This window comes from Neoarius graeffei, chromosome 25, assembly GCF_027579695.1.
Source record: "Neoarius graeffei isolate fNeoGra1 chromosome 25, fNeoGra1.pri, whole genome shotgun sequence".
NCBI classification, from domain to species: domain Eukaryota; kingdom Metazoa; phylum Chordata; class Actinopteri; order Siluriformes; family Ariidae; genus Neoarius; species Neoarius graeffei.
In genome coordinates this window covers 6,707,623-6,726,092 of record NC_083593.1, presented here as the reverse complement: position 1 = coordinate 6,726,092, position 18,470 = coordinate 6,707,623, and the positions used below count along the sequence as shown (strand labels likewise).

Below are 18,470 nucleotides of genomic sequence, written 5' to 3'. Positions count from 1 at the left end.
CTCCTTTGTTCGTGCCATGGTACACTTCCACAAACATGTGTTGTGAAGCTCAGACTTTGATAGATCCCTGTTCTTTAAATAAAACAGGGTGCCCACTCACACCTGATTGTCATCCCATTGATTGAAAACACCTGACTCTAATTTCACCTTCAAATTAACTGCTAATCCTAGAGGTTCACATACTTTTGCCACTCACAGGTATGTAATATTGGATCATTTACCTCGATAAATAAATGACCAAGTATAATATTTTTGTCTCATTTGTTTAACTGGGTTCTTTTTATCTACTTTTAGGACTTGTGTGAAAATCTGATGATGTTTTAGGTCATATTTATGCAGAAATATAGAAAATTCTAAAGGGTTCACAAACTTTCAAGCACCACTGTAGATCCTGAGACAGTTATAGGTTTATAGGTGTGCCTGTAGGTGGCAGTTCTTCCCTTCAACTCTCCAAAACATCTGAGTCACTTGTCTGTACAGTCACGGCTTTGTTTCACGTGTCTGGCGTTTTATTACTGCACCGGTTTTGTTCACACACTTTAATCACATCAAAAGACAGACAGAGTGCGACATGATTCAGGACATTGATTTTCATTAAGTGTAATTTTGACGTGAATGGATTGAACACAGATAAGTGCTGGGCTTTCGCGAACAATATTGCTTATAAAAAGGTTTTTATGAGAGTAATTCAGTAGATCCACTTACACTGAAACTCGGCTGATGATGTGCTTCCACAAAGCCCATGAGGATGGGATTTTATCACTGTGTAACGATAACTCTGAACGCCTCGCCTTTTGAAATGCTTGGGAACGGCGTGCGAGAGATGAAGCGGTCTTTCTGTTTATCAGCGAGGGTGTTTGAGAGGAATACTCGACTGATGCTGTGTGTTTCCACAAAGCCCTAGGGTATGATGATTTAATCACCGCTGCGTTAGATCATCCTCAAGGTTCTACCTTCGTGATAAATGAAAGGTTGCGAGCTCAAATTTTAGGATGTCGAGAGCCAAAGTCAGGCCATAAATTCTCGCTAGCCACCAATCTTAAAATTACTGCAATGTAAAAAAAGCCTCGAGTGTGAGGAAACTAACTCGGAAGAAAAATGGAAAGCCATTTGGTTTTCATCAATGAGAGATTACGCAGAATGTTCTTTGCAAAGTTTGCCAGAGACAGTAGAGAGCTAAACACAAGGTTACTCTTTGTATACAAGCTTAATTTCAACTTACGCAAGGAATGTCGGAAAATAACGGGATCAAAACTGGGACTGTGTGATGCGGCTCCATATAAAGTGGAGTTACTCTTTCCACTCTTACTCTTCATGTTGATTATTTTCCAATAGCATCACGTCCCGAAATGTTTTATTACTCTTATACCATCGCACTTACATGCTTTCTCTACTTGCCATGACCTGCATTTGCATACTTGAAAATGATTGGCTCTTAGATTTTATGATGCAATAACTCTCCCCAGTTTTCTTATGAAACCTCAAAATGTGCCATGGTTCCAATTTTTTGAGCACTTTGACCAGGCTGCACATTGAAATTAATTCTGCTGAAATTATTTTAGTCATAAAAACTGTTTAAAGTGACACTGGTACCCCTTTTCCACCAAATCAGTTCCAGGGCTGGTTCGGGGCCAGTCCTGGTGCTGGTTCACAACTCGTTCAACTTGCGAGCCAGCTGAGAACCAGCTTGCTTTTCCATCGCTCGTGGTGCTCAGCGGAGCCACGTCATTACGTCGCTGTATACGTCAGTTACGTCGTTGTATACGTCATTACGTCGCTGTATACGTCAGTTACGTCGCTACGTTTGCATAAACCTTGGCGCGAATATCGAAGCAAAAACAATGCGGAAGAAGCAGCAGCAACAACAACAATAATAATAATAATGGATGACTTCGCGTTTGTACAGCTGCGGCTTCTCGTCGCTTAAAAATGGCGATCTTTCGCGGTCTTGTTATTGTTGTCGGTCTTAACAACTCCGCCCCCCCACTGACGTAAGCGGTTCTTTCCTCTGGCCCAGCAGAGAGTTGGTGCTAGCCTGGAACCGGTTTTTCTGGCCCCAGAGCCAGTTCTTTGTCAGTGGAAACAGAAAACCCGGTTCCAAACTAAGCACTGGCCCCGAACCAGCCCTGGAACTGCTTTGGTGGAAAAGGGGCATGGGTGTGATGATAAAAAAAAAAAAAAGGACTTGACTAAGTCCAAGGACTCGTCCAAGTTCTCGCTTATTAACATATTCCTGATGTTGTCAGGACCACTAACCTTTCTCGCAGCTGGGAACGTCTCCGCTCCACGTCAGATCCCATTGGCACATGAGGATCTCGGATCCGACCACCTGGAAGCCCGGGTAGCACTGGTAGGTCACGACTGTTCCGTGGATTAGATCCGGATGGGAAGTGCTCTTCCAGCCATTCGCGATCTCTGGCAATTCTGAGCACGTGTCATTGCGAGCCACCTCTAAGGACAGAGAGAACAAAAGCACGTTATTAATGGATTGAATTATCATATCGTCTGATAAATTTCAGCGAGATCATTTAGTATAAGGCTGAGTGGAAGATTTAGCTTCATAATCGCCCATTGACCATGAGGAGCTGAACACCAAATGCTGCAGCCAAGTAGGCGGGTTTAGAAAGGGAGAACACTGCTGAGGTGACACATTGTGCATCATTTTGCATGTAAATGAGACTGCAGCCAGAGAGCAGTATGACATCCTTTCACAACGCTTGTCCACAGTGCTACAAGCCAACGTATGGCGCTGCCAAGCAAGCTGGCAGCACTAATGCTTACTGTGACACCAGTGGTTTTGGGCTCAGATGGATTACTGAGATTCGCTTTTTTAAATTATAATTATTATTATTCAATGTTGTATAGGCACAGTATCTCTTCTCTGACCTTGAATTGATAACAGCCGTTCAACAAATGTTAATCTTTATTAAATCCTCATTCAAGTCTCCATGCATTTTAAATTCAGCTGAAATATTGTATTAAGAACTTCGTTTGAGTGACAAATGGATTTTTAAAAAATGCTGCTTTTAGATTTTGAGCAATCACGCGCAAGCTCACTGAATATCTCACACCTTATTTCACCTAGTGGTCAATAATTGGAACTGCAACAAGCACGAATGTTGGCCCATTGGGACAAGAAGAATGCTGCCCCATCCTGACTCGATGACCATTTTCAGTGGAGGAGGATCAATTAATAACATGGTTTTTATTTAGAAATACTTTGCAGCCATTTCCACAAAGGCAAAGTGTAAGCGCATTGGAACAATTTTTTTGTCAAATGGCTCAAAATGAGCTCTTTGACAGCACTTTGGATGAATTAAAGGAGAACTGAAGGCAAATTTTTTTATTATCAAAATTCTATTTATCATTTTATTAAATATCGGAATCAGTGGCGGCTGGTGAAAAAAATTCTTGGTGGGGCTGGTGTGTGCCAGTAGAGTTCCCTGCCTAGTCCAGTATAAGCATTCAAATGAACAGTCAGAAAATGACAACAATTCCACAATAATAATTTAATTTCATTCTCAAAATCAGCAGTTTCACAGATAAAGTACATTTACAGCTATATTAGGCTCCATTTATGCTTTGGAAAGGAACGGTATCAAATACAATACTCAAGTTCTTGAGAGAAGTTTACAGCAAGGGTATGATTTCAGGTGAATCTATATATCAACAGTGTGTGTGTGTGTGTGTGTGTGTGTGTGTGTGTGTGTGAGAGAGAGAGAGAGAGAGAGAGAGAGAGAGAGAGAGAGAGAGTGTGTGTGTGTGTGTGTGTGTGTGTGTGTGTGAGAGAGTGTGTGTGTGTGTGTGTGTGTGTGTGTGTGTGTGTGTGTGTGTGTGTGAGTGTGAGAGAGAGTGTGTGTGTGTGTGTGTGTGAGTGTGTGTGTGTGTGTGTGTGTGTGTGTGAGAGAGAGAGAGAGAGAGTGTGTGTGTGTGTGTGAGAGAGAGAGTGTGTGTGTGTGTGTGTGTGTGTGTGTGAGTGTGTGTGTGTGTGTGAGAGAGAGAGTGTGTGTGTGAGAGTGTATGTGTGTGTGTGTGTGAGAGAGAGAGAGAGAGAGAGAGAGAGAGAGAGTGTGTGTGAGAGAGTGTGTGTGTGTGTGTGTGTGTGTGTGTGTGTGTGTGTGTGTGTGAGAGAGAGAGTGTGTGTGTGTGTGTGTGTGTGTGAGAGAGAGAGTGTGTGTGTGTGTGTGTGTGAGAAAGAATGAGTGAGAGAGAGAGAGGAAGGTTTCTAAGGTGAGTGTGGGACTGAGTGAGAGAGAGAGAGGTGGTGTGTGTGTGTGCGCGCGCGCGTGTGTGTCTGATTCTAAGGCGAGTGTAAGATTTCTGTGTGAGAGAGTGACTATGAAATGAGGTGTGTGTTTGTGTGTGTGTGTTCTGAGCTCGGTGTATTTCTGTGAAACGAGAGAGAGAGAGGGGGAGTGAAACACAGTGTTGACACTCTTGTTGTGAATACAAACTATGACAAGAAAGATGTGATTATTGTCCAATATGAACCAAAAGTCTAGTTTTGAACATCAAAGACAGAGAGAGAGAGAGACAGAGAGAGAGAGAGAGAGAGAGAGAGAGATATGCATTTTCTGTAGCAGGGGCGAAATTTCCAGCGCCCCAAAACCATTAAATTCGGCAATGCTGATTGGCCAAATATTTATGATTTTTCCCGAGCAACCATACACGATTGGCTATTTGGCTGCACTTCTGGGGCGCTTTGCCGAGCGCCCAAGAAGAGAAATGATACGCGTCTGTCGGTGGAAATTCACCATTGAATGAGAGTCAGTTGGTGGAAATGTTGTTTAAATAATTCAGATCGCATGTAGGCACACACTATTAAGTAAAACTGACATTGATAATAAAATTTGTAAAAATATATATGTCGATATATTTTATATTTTTTTCCCCTCCACATCTGGGAGGGCGGCGCCCGAGCGCCCCCTATGGGCCAGCCGCCACTGATCGGAATGCTATTTTGTCACTGCTGTAGCAAGTTATGAGTGTTTGAAATACGCTCTGTAATATATCAGTCCATACGTCAAAGCAATGGCCATAAACGAGATTCGTTGAGACCTGTGCGAGACATTGTAGGATGGAAGTAAAACGTACAGCGGAAATCAAAGCGACCGACATCTGCCAACGTTGTCAAAAGACGTGCGCGCCCTCTTTCAAATGCTGATTTAATCGAGCTGGAAGTTTTGTTTGTTTTGATAGCAATCAGGAAAGTTTGAAAAAAGTAGGCGGTAATCGTCATTTAAACTCCTTTTCGTGCAATATTTCGTTTGGAAAACAGTTTTCAAAATGGCGGCACTGACACCTGGCTGACACTGTTAGGACTGGGACTGTTTTGGCCTCTAGAGGCCGCTGTTATTTTTTTCCTTTTCTTGTCATGTTTGTTTTGGCCTCTAGAGACCGCCACTGTTCCTGTGTTTTGTGTTTGTGTTGATTGCCTGTTTGTCTTCATTATCGTCACCTGTGTTCAATTTATTTTGTGTATTTATAGTATACTCCTCTGTTTGGTCCCTAGTCACAGAGTCTTTATGCTATGCTGTTAGTGCTACTTCCCTCTGTCCCATGTACCTTGCCTGTGTCTTAGCTTTCTTGGTTTTTGTTGCTTTCTTTTGGACTTTGTGGATTTTTGTTTTGACCTTTGGATCTTCTGAGCGTTTGAGTTTTTGCCTCTTCTTTTCTGAGTTGGATTTTGGACATTGAACCTTGGGATATTTTTATTTTTGTATATCTTCTGATCTTTTGGATTATTCTTTTTGTTTTTCCCCTGGATTGTATATATTGTAAATAAACTGTTTTTGATACTCTGCTTTCACCTCACGCCTCTGCACTTGAGTCATCCCCCTGGTGGCCTAGTGGGGGTTTGCTGGATTATCACACCAGCGAACCGGGTTCGAATCCCAGCAAAACCCTAACAGACACTTCACGTTTCTAAGTCTTGTGAAGATCGCACGGATAAGTGACGTGGACCAAACAAACTAAATTCAACATGGCTAAAAACCGAATAGGCCGATAAGTATAATATTTAATTGCAATTAGTTGCCAATACGAGTCACGATATAAGGTTACTAAAACCGAAAACGTAATTGAATAACACGTTCATTAAGAAATAAAACAAGTTTAAAAATGACTTCAGTTCTCCTTTAATATTGTCGACTCTCAACTATCTATTTACAGGGTTCACTACATCATAAAAAATTCACTCGATAGTAGCCTGTAGCATTCGTGTGATAGTCTCTTGACTTGATCTTGTTTGAAGCCATGTCATTATTAATATCGTTCCATCTTACCAAAACCTATGGTCATGATGGCAGAGGATTAAAAGCCAAAGAATTGCAGATCCAAAAAGCCAAAGAACTGCCGCCTACCAAAGAAATGCACTACGAAGCCATTGTTGTAGCCGTAGATGTTGGTGGCAGGATCGGACTGAAACTGGATGGTCACGTCCGCCATGGAGGTGTAGAGCTTGAATCTGGGTAGAGTGCCACTGTATTGGCCCAGGATGTTGGCCGTGAGGTCATCGCCATCGTAAAACGTCAGGATGTCATTTTTCCCAAGATGAAGACTGTAAGAGAGCACATTATACACGTTATAGATATATAATACCACAGCACTGCTGATCAGAAGACTCCCCACATAAACGTGTATGCAAATGGGTAAAAAGTGTGCAGTTGTTATTTGTAGTTGGCGACTTAAAGCTGCAGTAGGTAAACCGTATAGAGAAAACGTTTTGTCATATTTGTTAAAACTGTCACTATGTCCTCATCTCATCTCATTATCTCTAGCCGCTTTATCCTGTTCTACAGGGTCGCAGGCAAGCTGGAGCCTATCCCAGCTGACTACGGGCGAAAGGCGGGGTACACCCTGGACAAGTCGCCAGGTCATCACAGGGCTGACACATAGACACAGACAACCATTCACACTCACATTCACACCTACGCTCAATTTAGAGTCACCAGTTAACCTAACCTGCATGTCTTTGGACTGTGGGGGAAACCGGAGCACCCGGAGGAAACCCACGCGGACACGGGGAGAACATGCAAACTCCGCACAGAAAGGCCCTCGCCGGCCATGGGGCTCGAACCCGGACCTTCTTGCTGTGAGGCGACAGCGCTAACCACTACAACACCGTGCCACCCGTCACTATGTCCTGACAGTAGTATATGAGACAGATAATCTGTGTGTGTGTGTGGGGGGGAATCAGGCTCCTCTGGCGCCAACTAGTGCTCCTAATGCCATTTGCAAGAATCCACTGCACCTGAATCAAAATAACCAATCGGAGCCAGGAGGAGTGTCTGACGGAGTGTCAATCATGGCTTGTGCACACACGACAGGCAGCCCCTCCTTCCCCCGCGCATGCGCTCACTCACAAACACCTGAAAGGATTCGAAACTGCTGCCGAATTTCTACTTGATTGATGTTTGATTTAATTTTTGGAAAAAAAAAAATTAACCGGGCGGCACGGTGGTGTAGTAGTTAGCGCTGTCGCCTCACAGCAAGAAGGTCCGGGTTCGAGCCCCGTGGCCGGCGAGGGCCTTTCTGTGCGGAGTTTGCATGTTCTCCCCGTGTCCGCGTGGGTTTCCTCCGGGTGCTCCGGTTTCCCCCACAGTCCAAAGACATGCAGGTTAGGTTAACTGGTGACTCTAAATTGACCGTAGGTGTGAATGTGAGTGTGAATGGTTGTCTGTGTCTATGTGTCAGCCCTGTGATGACCTGGCGACTTGTCCAGGGTGTACCCCGCCTTTCGCCCGTAGTCAGCTGGGATAGGCTCCAGCTTGCCTGCGACCCTGTAGAACAGGATAAAGCAGCTAGAGATAATGAGATGAGATGAAAATTAACCACAAATCTGAGATACAAGCTAATGGTTACAGTAACACTTCATAGCGCATATCTTATGTTACTGTGATGTTACAGTCAGGCTAACGTTAGCTTGTTTCCAATGCTAAGGCAGAGATACTCCTAGAGGAACATATTTAGCTATGGCTACGACTGGTTATTTGAAAGTTACTGAAAATATCTTCATGAAGTGCCCAGGCAGTTGTATTGCGGTAGATTACTTTACTTTTCATGTTGAGCTGGAGTCTGATCCAATTACAGTGCGCGTTCGTGCGTTTTGGAGGAGTGGCTTTGGGAGGGCGGCTGAAGCGAGGGGGTGGGGTTTTTGAGTTGGATACTTTCAAAATCTAACTTCCTCTTGCAGATTTCTCCAAAATTCCCTACCCTAGGCTTTAAATCCAAAAGTTACTACAGTGGTATAGTTAGTTTTTTTTCTTTTTTATCAGACATCTAGTTTTTGGGTTTGTTTACCTGACATGTTTCGACGTACGACTGTCGTCTTCCTCAGAGTGTCACCGGATGTTATTGGTGACGCATCTTTTATCAGCTGATGTTTCTGAAGGCGTGGCCTTCCTGTCTGGATTGACAGGTCGGTCACGCCTTCTACTGTCAGTTCGTCCCCTGCAAGATGGCACTCCAGGTATGGGAGAGCATGTATGCTCCCTCATCTCGGTTGATGGTCCTCGGGCTTCGCTTACGGATCTCTGTGGCCTCCCTGATCCAGCGCTGATGTTTATTATCTTCTGTGCGGATGACTCTGGCATTCCCCCAGTCCATAATATGATTTTCCCTTTTGCAGTGATCTGTTATGGCTGACTTATAATTTTCCTGTTGTGCCTTTTCTTTTATTGTTCGGGTTTGTCTTATAGCCGTCTCCTTTTCGCACTCTTTCTTATGTTCATGTTTTCTTGTGTTGAAACTCCTTCCTGTCTCCCCAATGTAACTTTTATTGCATAATTGACATGGAATCTCATATATGGTGTTGCATCTGTTGTCCGGATGTATTCTGTCTTTGGGATGAACCAGGATCTGACGGAGTGTTGTGTGTGGTTTGACAGGTGTGTTAATGTTGTGTTTCCTCATTGCTCTTTGAATGCGTTCAGTTATTCCCCTAATGTATGGTAATGTAACTACTCCCCTGTGTTCTTGTTTGTTGGTTTGTTTTTTCTCTTTCTTCTGTGTTTTGTTGTTCTTAACCTGTTCCACCCCTTTGGATATTGCCCATTGTGGATATTGACATGCCTTCAGTGCGTGTTGTATATGTTGTTCCTCCTGTTCTTTTTTCATGGAAGATCTGGAGCAGAAAGCACTCACTACAATACCAGCAAAATACAGGCCAACACTCTGGAAACGTTACGTGGATGACATATTAGAAAAAGTGAAGAGGGGACACACTCAACAACTCACCGACCATCTCAACACCATAGATAATACCGGTAATATAAAATTCACACATGAAGAAGAAACGGAGCAGGCAATAGCATTTTTGGATTTAAAAATACATCACACAGAAGATGGGGACATCAAAATAAAAGTACACAGAAAACCCACACACACCGACCAATATTTAAACTGGACTTCCGAACACCCCATAATGCACAAAATATCAGTAGTCAGAACATTACATGAACGCACAGCAATAATTACAGATCCACAGGACAAAGAACAGGAGGAACAACATATACAACACGCACTGAAGGCATGTCAATATCCACAATGGGCAATATCCAAAGGGGTGGAACAGGTTAAGAACAACAAAACACAGAAGAAAGAGAAAAAACAAACCAACAAACAAGAACACAGGGGAGTAGTTACATTACCATACATTAGGGGAATAACTGAACGCATTCAAAGAGCAATGAGGAAACACAACATTAACACACCTGTCAAACCACACACACACAACACTCCGTCAGATCCTGGTTCATCCCAAAGACAGAATACATCCGGACAACAGATGCAACACCATATATGAGATTCCATGTCAATTATGCAATAAAACTTACATTGGGGAGACAGGAAGGAGTTTCAACACAAGAAAAAATGAACATAAGAAAGAGTGCGAAAAGGAGACGGCTATAAGACAAACCCGAACAATAAAAGAAAAGGCACAACAGGAAAATTATAAGTCAGCCATAACAGATCATTGCAAAAGGGAAAATCATATTATGGACTGGGGGAATGCCAGAGTCATCCGCACAGAAGATAATAAACATCAGCGCTGGATCAGGGAGGCCATAGAGATCCGTAAGCGAAGCCCGAGGACCATCAACCGAGATGAGGGAGCATACATGCTCTCCCATACCTGGAGTGCCATCTTGCAGGGGACGAACTGACAGTAGAAGGCGTGACTGACCTGTCAATCCAGACAGGAAGGCCACGCCTTCGGAATCATCAGCTGATAAAAGATGCGTCACCAATAACATCCGGTGACACTGAGGAAGACGACAGTCGTACGTCGAAACATGTCAGGTAAACAAACCCAAAAACTAGATGTCTGATAAAAAAGAAACAAAAAACTAACTATATTTAATATAAGACATAATGAACGTAATCGAAAGATTACTACAGTGGTGCTTGAAAGTTTGTGAACCCTTTAGAATTTTCTATATTTCTGCATAAATATGACCTAAAACATCATCAGATTTTCACACAAGTCCTAAAAGTAGATAAAGAGAACCCAGTTAAACAAATGAGGAAAAAATATTATACTCGGTCATTTATTTATTGAGGAAAATGATCCAATATTACATATCTGTGAGTGGCAAAAGTATGTGAACCTCTAGGATTAGCAGTTAATTTGAAGGTGAAATTAGAGTCAGGTGTTTTAATCAACGGGATGATAATCAGGTGTGAGTGGGCACCCTGTTTTATTTAAAGAACAGGGATCTATCAAAGTCTGAGCTTCACAACACATGTTTGTGACTATGGTTGGGAACCTATGTGGTTGGTGCAGGGCCGGATTAACATGGCCAGGGGCCCCTAGGCTACAAGTTGCTGTAGGCCCCCCCCGGCCACCACCATCTTATCCCATGTACCTGTAAAGAACTGTCTATTTTCTACATTTTAAAGTTTTTTTTTTCATTATTAAACTTATTAAACATTATATTATATAATTTTATATATATATATATAAACATTATATAAACATTATTAAACGCTAGTGTCATGATGACTTGCACTTGCCAGTTGGGTTTTATTAGGTTTAAAAAACCCTGTTAGTTTTGGTATATTGCTCAATAGAGCTTTGTCACGTTGGGCTTTTTGCCGTTGCACCTTGCGCTTTTGAGCACCACTCTCGTATTTTCTGTCACACATGTTCACTGTTCAACTGTGGAGTGACGTCGTGCGTGACGTCTAACGTTTATATATGGAAGGCGGATTTGCCTCACCCAATCAGCGTCCGTTTATTTAAATATTCATTTTGAGCCAATGAATATGAAGGTTTTTTTTTTCTTTTGACCAATTGGGGGCCCTCCTGCAAGGCGGGGGGCGTGGGGGCCCCAGGCTGAAGCCATATGAAGCCTGTGCGATGATCCGGGCGTGGGTTGGTGTTGCTCAGAAAGTGGCATCTAAGCGTAATATACAGTACTGAAATGACGTCACATGGGTGGCAAAGGATCTCCAGGATCTCCGGTTCAATGTTCTAACCATGTCCATGGTGGTAGATTTAGGTAGGTGACTCGATAAGGTGTGAATGATTCGTGTATGTCTGGTGTCTACTTCCATGCCCTAAAGCACATTCACTTTATCACGCTTTTGTCTTGTCAACTTTACTGCGTATCTGGTAAATACTTGCTCTGTCCTACAGCGACGTCCAAAAGGCTTTATGTGGGATCTAAATCCAGAGTGATATTGACAGGAGCCGACTGGAAATAAACACTGAATAATTCAGAGATCTTCAAGCGCATGAATATGTAGAAGACTGTGGATGTATTTGCGTAATGGGAATAAAATGATCTGTTTATGATAATGCCGTTTGAGAAGCTTACCATAGTACAGCCATAGCTTCAAGCAAGTAAACTCCCCTGGCCATTAACCAGAACTCCGCATTGTGAGCTTTGTTTAAGCTCCTAGACAAACACGGGCTGGAGCCGACATGTCCACACCAATGGGCTTCGACATCATTTGCATTTTGATGAGCTGCTTCACAAGCTGAATTATTTACTTTAAAGAGCAGGGCAGCATTCGCACCGATAAACAGATGTGACAATCCAGTATTGCAAAGAGCGAGCAACAGAGCTCCTGCATTTGGGACACTTGGTATAATTGTCATTCGGAGCTTTCCTCAGTTTTTGGACCAAAAAAAAAAAAACACAAGCATTGAAAAAGCATAAAGCACACAGTGTGGAAAGATCTGCGCCTGGCGGAGCAGCGAACAGCGTCAGCTGGAAGAATCAATCATGCTTTCAATTCTGCAGTGGCCATTCTGTTTATTTGTAATATAAAAACCTGCTGGAGGTGTCCACACACCCAAGTCTGGAGTGCAATGGAGTTAACCTTTACAAGGTGTGTGTGTGTGTGGCGTGCACTGTTTTTCTAATGAGTATGTGCTGGTTCAGGTGGTTCATAAGACAATCTGCCAAATTTTTTTTTTTAATAATTGCACGGTTTTTTCTTCTTCTTAGCTGTAGTGTATGAGAGAGAGAGAGAGAGAGAGAGAGAATGTGTGAGTGCATCATCTGTGAATCAGGCTCATTATGCAGAAGAACCATCACTCACACACCTACACATTTACATTACAGTCATGACTCTTGTAATGCCGCAGATCTTAAGTTGTGCCATGTCTCATATTTGATCAATGTGTTTGCAGTTATACTGAATAGAACACACACACACTTCAGCACACGCTCCTACCTCAACTAAATGGCAAAATAAGCAGCGAAATGCTTTTAGCGGAGGTTCCAGAACTTGGCTATTCGCCAGACACATCATGGCTGTCTTCACGAGCTCCTAAGGACGGCCGCTGTTAATATTCACCACCAGTGAACTGGAGAGCACTTTGGAGGCAGCCTCCGCTCTGTCGATAGCGAGAGGAAAGCACAGTCCTCTTGTACCCATCAATCTCCTGTCTCCCAAATCCCCGGCATCACTCATGCAGAGCCCAGGCTGTGTTTACATGACTCGGTGCACATGGGTGTCCACAGGACCAACTCTTAAACGATCATTAGGATTTCACGCAGCTTACTCGATTGCCTTGCCGGCAAATCATATTCCTAATCCTTCTCCCAGAATCGGGCAGGACACTCGCACACACTCTTCTCCGTCACATGTCCTTGTAGGAGTAAGTTGTCTTTAGGTCTTGAGAACTATCTGAAACAAAAGTGACGGCATTTTCCACTACTAATTAACTGTACAAATACATATACGAGGGTGCTTCAAAAAGTTCTCGGCCTCACCTAGAAAACATCACAGGAGAAAGAACGATTGTTCTTGAATTATTTTTCAGCATAGTCTCCTTCAACTTCAATGCACTCGGTCCACCGATGTTCAAGCTTCGCCATCCCTTTGTGGAAGAAGCGCACATCTTGAGCCTCCAGATTCTCCTCAACAGCATGGATGACTTCATCATTACTCTGAAAATGGCGACCATGCGAGTGCGATTTCAGTTTGGGAAACGGACAGAAGTCAGGCGGTGCCAGGTCGGGTGAGTAAGGTGCATGGGGCAGCAGTTCAAAGCCACGTTTGCCTGCTTTTGGTTCTGCCACGCCAGCTCGAAGCGTTCCTCTCCTTTTTTCTGCGATTGCTTCTTTCATATGAATTTTTCTGGACAGTGATATAGAGCTTTATAATGTACAGTTTTGCCCCAAGATGAGACTTTTACACCCCTTGTTTCTGGGTGAGGCCGAGAACTTTAAGTACCCTTATATGTAGATAAATAAGTATTTGTGATCATCTCAAATCATTTCAATTCAACGACTTAATCAGGTCTAATTATACATGAGAATGCCCTGGGAAGTGTGAGAATAGGCAGCAGGCTAGAGCCCTGCACTCCCGCGGGAGTCCCGCGGGACTCGCCGCAAAGCAGTGCGGCACGGGACAAATTTTGAAAGCTCATTGCGGGGGCAGGTGGGAGCGGGAGTGCACATATGCGGGCGCGGGCGGGAGCGGTGATAAGCTGCAGTCCCGCTAACTAAAAACGTGTTTAAAATAACATTTATTAATTTATGTCTATCATATATAATTTGTGCTGGATATTTTATTTGGCATTAATAAAAACATTTTAAGATGCCTAAATTTGCAGAGAGAGTCAGATTGCCAGATTGGGTGAGGAATGGCATCTTAAATTTGCCATTGATCACCCTAACGGGCAATCCTTTGATCACTCTAATGACTCGCCGTTCACACCCAGCCTCCAGTGACCCACACTAATGCCGCTTTTCCACTACAAACGTGGCTGAGTCGGGCTGAGCCGTGCGGTGCTGAGTTGGGCTGAGTCGAGCTGAGTGGGGCTGTTGGAGTTGCATTTCGACTACAACCGCGCTGAACCATGCTGACTGGAAGTGGGTGGACACATTGGGTGGAGTTAACGAAAGTGGGTGGACGTCACGTGATGTCGTTAAGCGGCGCAAACAGTGACATCAGTGATCTTTTAAGCGGTAGTCTCACGACCCGGATGGTAAACAATAAACATGGAGGACATGGAGTTGTTAGTGTTGCTGGTCTTGGTTCTGTGGCTTGTTGTCACCGACAACGCCAACAGATACTGGCAAGAGCGTATAGATGAGGCGAGGTGCATAAGGCTTCAGAAATTCTCGTAATTCTTCTTCTTCCGGGTTTGCGGTGTTTACAGATCCCAGCGTGCTTGCGGGGCGTGTGTGGGCATGTGAGGACACTCCTCCTCACCAATCAGTGCACAGGGGAGTGTCTGCTCACGCCCCCAGCCTCACTCAGCTCGGTTTGGCTCGCTTCAGCCCCACTCCAAAACCGTGCGAGTTTTGGGTGCTAAGCAGGGCTGAAGCGAGCTGAGTCGTGCTGTTCTGAGGTAGTCGAAACGCGAGCCATGTCGGGCTGAAGCGAGCTGAAGCGAGCTGAAAAAGGGTAGTGGAAAAGGGCCATAACATGATGCCTCAATGACACCTTAGATGAGCTGGTCATCAGAATTCTGATTCTGATTCTGATCCAGGAGAGGATAAATATCTCTCGTACGTTTCTGATTCCTTTCCTCTTCCGTGTTTGAGATCTCCGATCATGGCAGAAGAGCAGAGCTCCTTTACTGAAGCTCACAGTGCTTCAAAAGTAAGTGCTGCTTTAAAAAGAGGTACATTAACGTTAAAAAGTCAAGAGTCCTGAAATCGGACATTTTAGTTAGAAATGCTTTACAAATGTAAACTGGGTTAGCCTAATGTTTTGTATGGCCGAACAATAAATATACCAAATTTCCACTTGGAATTACGTGCTTGCCTGTCTTTTTTTATTGTTTTTTATTATTATTATTATTATTATTATTATTATTATAGACACTGACGAAGGCAACAGCCGAAACGTTTGTCTCCTTCTGCTGCTAAAAACAACTGAAAAGAAATGTAACTAAAAGAATAAGTTCAAGAGTGCAATCCATCTCTCCTTTCACACTAATTATTCATAGGAGACGCACCACGGGAGAGCGCATACTTAAATGATTAGCCTACTTAAATAATTATTATTATTAGGTCTACATGCTGCCGTTTCAACATTCTGAATTCAGAAACAAGGTAAATAATAACAAACGTGAACGTGAGCTGTAGATATTTATGCTCAAATCCACTCAAAGTAGGGGGCGGGGCACCATCACGCTGTGTCAAGACAAGAACTTTCCTGAGAAATAACGCGAACATCTGCATCATGCGGGATTTGCGGGCGGGAGCGGGACAAAATATGGCAGGCGGGAGCGGGACTGAAAATCATAATTCTTTGCGGGTGCGGACGGGAGCGGGACTGAAAAATCATAATTCTTTGCGGGCGGGAGCGGGACTGCACAATGCGGGCGCGGGCGGGAGCGGGACTGAAAAATCCGACCCGCGCAGACCTCTACAGCAGGCCCTGGAGTGGAGTGGAGCTGCACGTGGGTTTAACCAACTCTCTGATCTCCTTCCAGAATATAAATGATACACAGAGGAAGGGGCCAGAAAGAAAGAATAAAGCTGCAAGAGGCCCTGTGCTGAAGGCAACAGGAAAGAGTTTATGGGACTGGACCAAATGTGTTGCCTGTAGAAGTAAAATATTGCCCCTCAGAAGGGTGATGGGTATCAGTGAACTTTTCCAGACACAGTAAGATCATCGTCTGTTCTGAAAATCCCAGTTGAAATCTGTGACTGAGAATAAGCGAGACAGACATCCAAAAAAAACCCCCAAAAAACCAACAACAACCCATAATGTAGCTCATTATAGTGTTTGGAAGTAGCACTAAGCTTACATGGCCTAAGATTAGATACACAACTATGAAAGGACTGACTCGGCTATGTGCGTCCATAGAGCGATGACTGATACACAGTACATACGGTTCCAACTGTTCTTGTTTCAGAGGAGCTGACTGATCATTCATCACTGCTTCAACATTTTCCATAAGACTCGAGACTGAAATCAACACCCTCCCGAAAGGCCTGTTCTTTCCAGCTCTGCCCTGCTCGAACAGGCTTTTAAAGAGATTGAATGAGGTCGCAAACAATAAAAAATGAGCTTTTTCTGCTGATATAACTCTCTTGCTTTTTAATTAGAACAGTTAAGCACGGGGTTTTGAAATGCCAAAGTGTTGGCGGCCAGGGAAGGGCTTTAAAAAACGCTTAGCAATCACCGGGCTGACAAAAATCTGTTGCCCTCAGGGGCATAACTCTGAGCAGCGTGTGGGCTTCGTGCCAACCATGAACAGAACGAAAGACTAAAGACAGGCTTAAAGGAGCTGAAGGAGCTCTTAGGTTTGTTAAGAAGGAGCTCCAAGTCTCTTTACACTTTATGGTTTGATCAACTTCAGCTGCATCAAAGTACTTATTATTACAGCGGATGTGTGCTCTTCTTAAATAGAGTTAGCACTCGTTTCTTTTAAAGCTAATCTATGTTCAAATATTCATAGTAAAACAATCTCAACGAGATCTGTTCAAAGGTTTGTGCCTCTCCCTCTCTCTTACTGAATATAATAACACTCACGGTTAATCACTTATTCTGTAATAAATGCCTCTTTCATTTCCTCTGAAAAGCTTGTGGAGCCTTGCGTCTCAATATACACCTCTCCGTATCATCCATTCCGGCAACATTCTTCCTGAGATCTCTGTTTCAGGATCAGGTCTGAAGACTACAATGGCGTATTCAGGGTATTGTCGGTTTAAAAAAAAAAAAAATGGAGCTGGGTGGCACAGTGGTGTAGTGGTTAGCGCTGTCGCCTCACAGCAAGAAGGTCCGGGTTTGAGCCCTGTGGCCGGCGAGGGCCCTTCTGTGCGGAGTTTGCATGTTCTCCCCGTGTCCACGTGGGTTTCCTCCGGGTGCTCCGGTTTCCCCCACAGTCCAAAGACATGCAGGTTAGGTTAACTGGTGACTCTAAATTGACCGTAGGTGTGAATGTGAGTGTGAATGGTTGTCTGTGTCTATGTGTCAGCCCTGCGATGACCTGGCGACTTGTCCAGGGTGTACCCCGCCTTTCGCCCGTAGTCAGCTGGGATAGGCTCCAGCTCGCCTGCGACCCTGTAGAACAGGATAAAGCGGCTACAGATAATGAGATGAGATGAGATGAATTTTGCAAAAGGAAAAAAAACACTTAGAAATTCCAAGATTAAGAAATCACAAATTTATGAGAACCCTCCCCCCAAAAAAAACATTTTGCTGGATAAAAAAAAAAATCCCAAAGTGTCCATAAATGTGCTCTGTTCTCATAATGAGCCATGAAGCTGCATTACAACTTCACAGATCCATCATACGTACAGCTTTTAACTCTGCGTTTAGATATAAGCCAGGGCCTGCACTCATCCCACATCCATCCCTGGATGCCTACACCAGCCTCCGTGTGGCCCACCTTCAAACCCAGCCAGGTGTGAATCCCGGCACCTGCGTGCTTGCTTTAACAGAGCTGTGTTGTAATTAGCACAGGGCCAGCCCTCCTGTTTATTCTAAATCAATTCATCAGCCGTCATTATGCACACGGGTTGTGAGTAATTGCGAGCTGGCGAACACTGTCGAATGATAATGGCAGAGCGCGAACGTTCTCATTAGAGGGGAGAAGTGGGCGACCACCCCTGTAATGAAAACAACAAAACACACACATACATCCACCAACCCACCCACACACGCACGCACATTTCCACCCATCCCTTCCCAAAATCCCACTCTGTAAGGAAGCTGGTCCTTATTCTGCTTTTACAGAAACATGTTTTATGCACAACCAGAGACAGCTGGTAGGAATGAGCCAGCAGGGCGAAGCCTCCATGTCGTTTAAAGGAGAACTGAAGGCAGATTCTTTTATTATCAAAATTCTATTTCTCATTTTATTAAATATCGGAATGCATTTTTGATCGCTATTTTGTCGCTGCTGTAGCAAGTTATGAGTGTTTGAAATACGCTCTGTAATATATCGGTCCGTATGTCAAAGCAATGGCCGTAAACGAGATTCGTTGAGACCTGTGCGAGACATCGTAGGACGGAAGTAAAACGTACAGCGGAAATCAAAGCGACCG

General features: G+C 43.9%; 1 protein-coding gene across 1 annotated transcript in view; it reads right to left on the bottom strand.

The window, feature by feature from the left end:
* Positions 1-18,470, bottom strand: part of sez6a (seizure related 6 homolog a) — a 228,112-nt gene that overhangs the window by 14,136 nt on the left and 195,506 nt on the right. Inside the window, exons 10-11 of the mRNA XM_060909600.1 lie at positions 6,363-6,559; positions 2,257-2,451 (exon numbers count right to left, since the gene is read on the bottom strand). Coding sequence (XP_060765583.1) covers positions 2,257-2,451; positions 6,363-6,559 — 392 coding nt within the window. The remainder of the gene's footprint in view (positions 1-2,256; positions 2,452-6,362; positions 6,560-18,470) is intronic.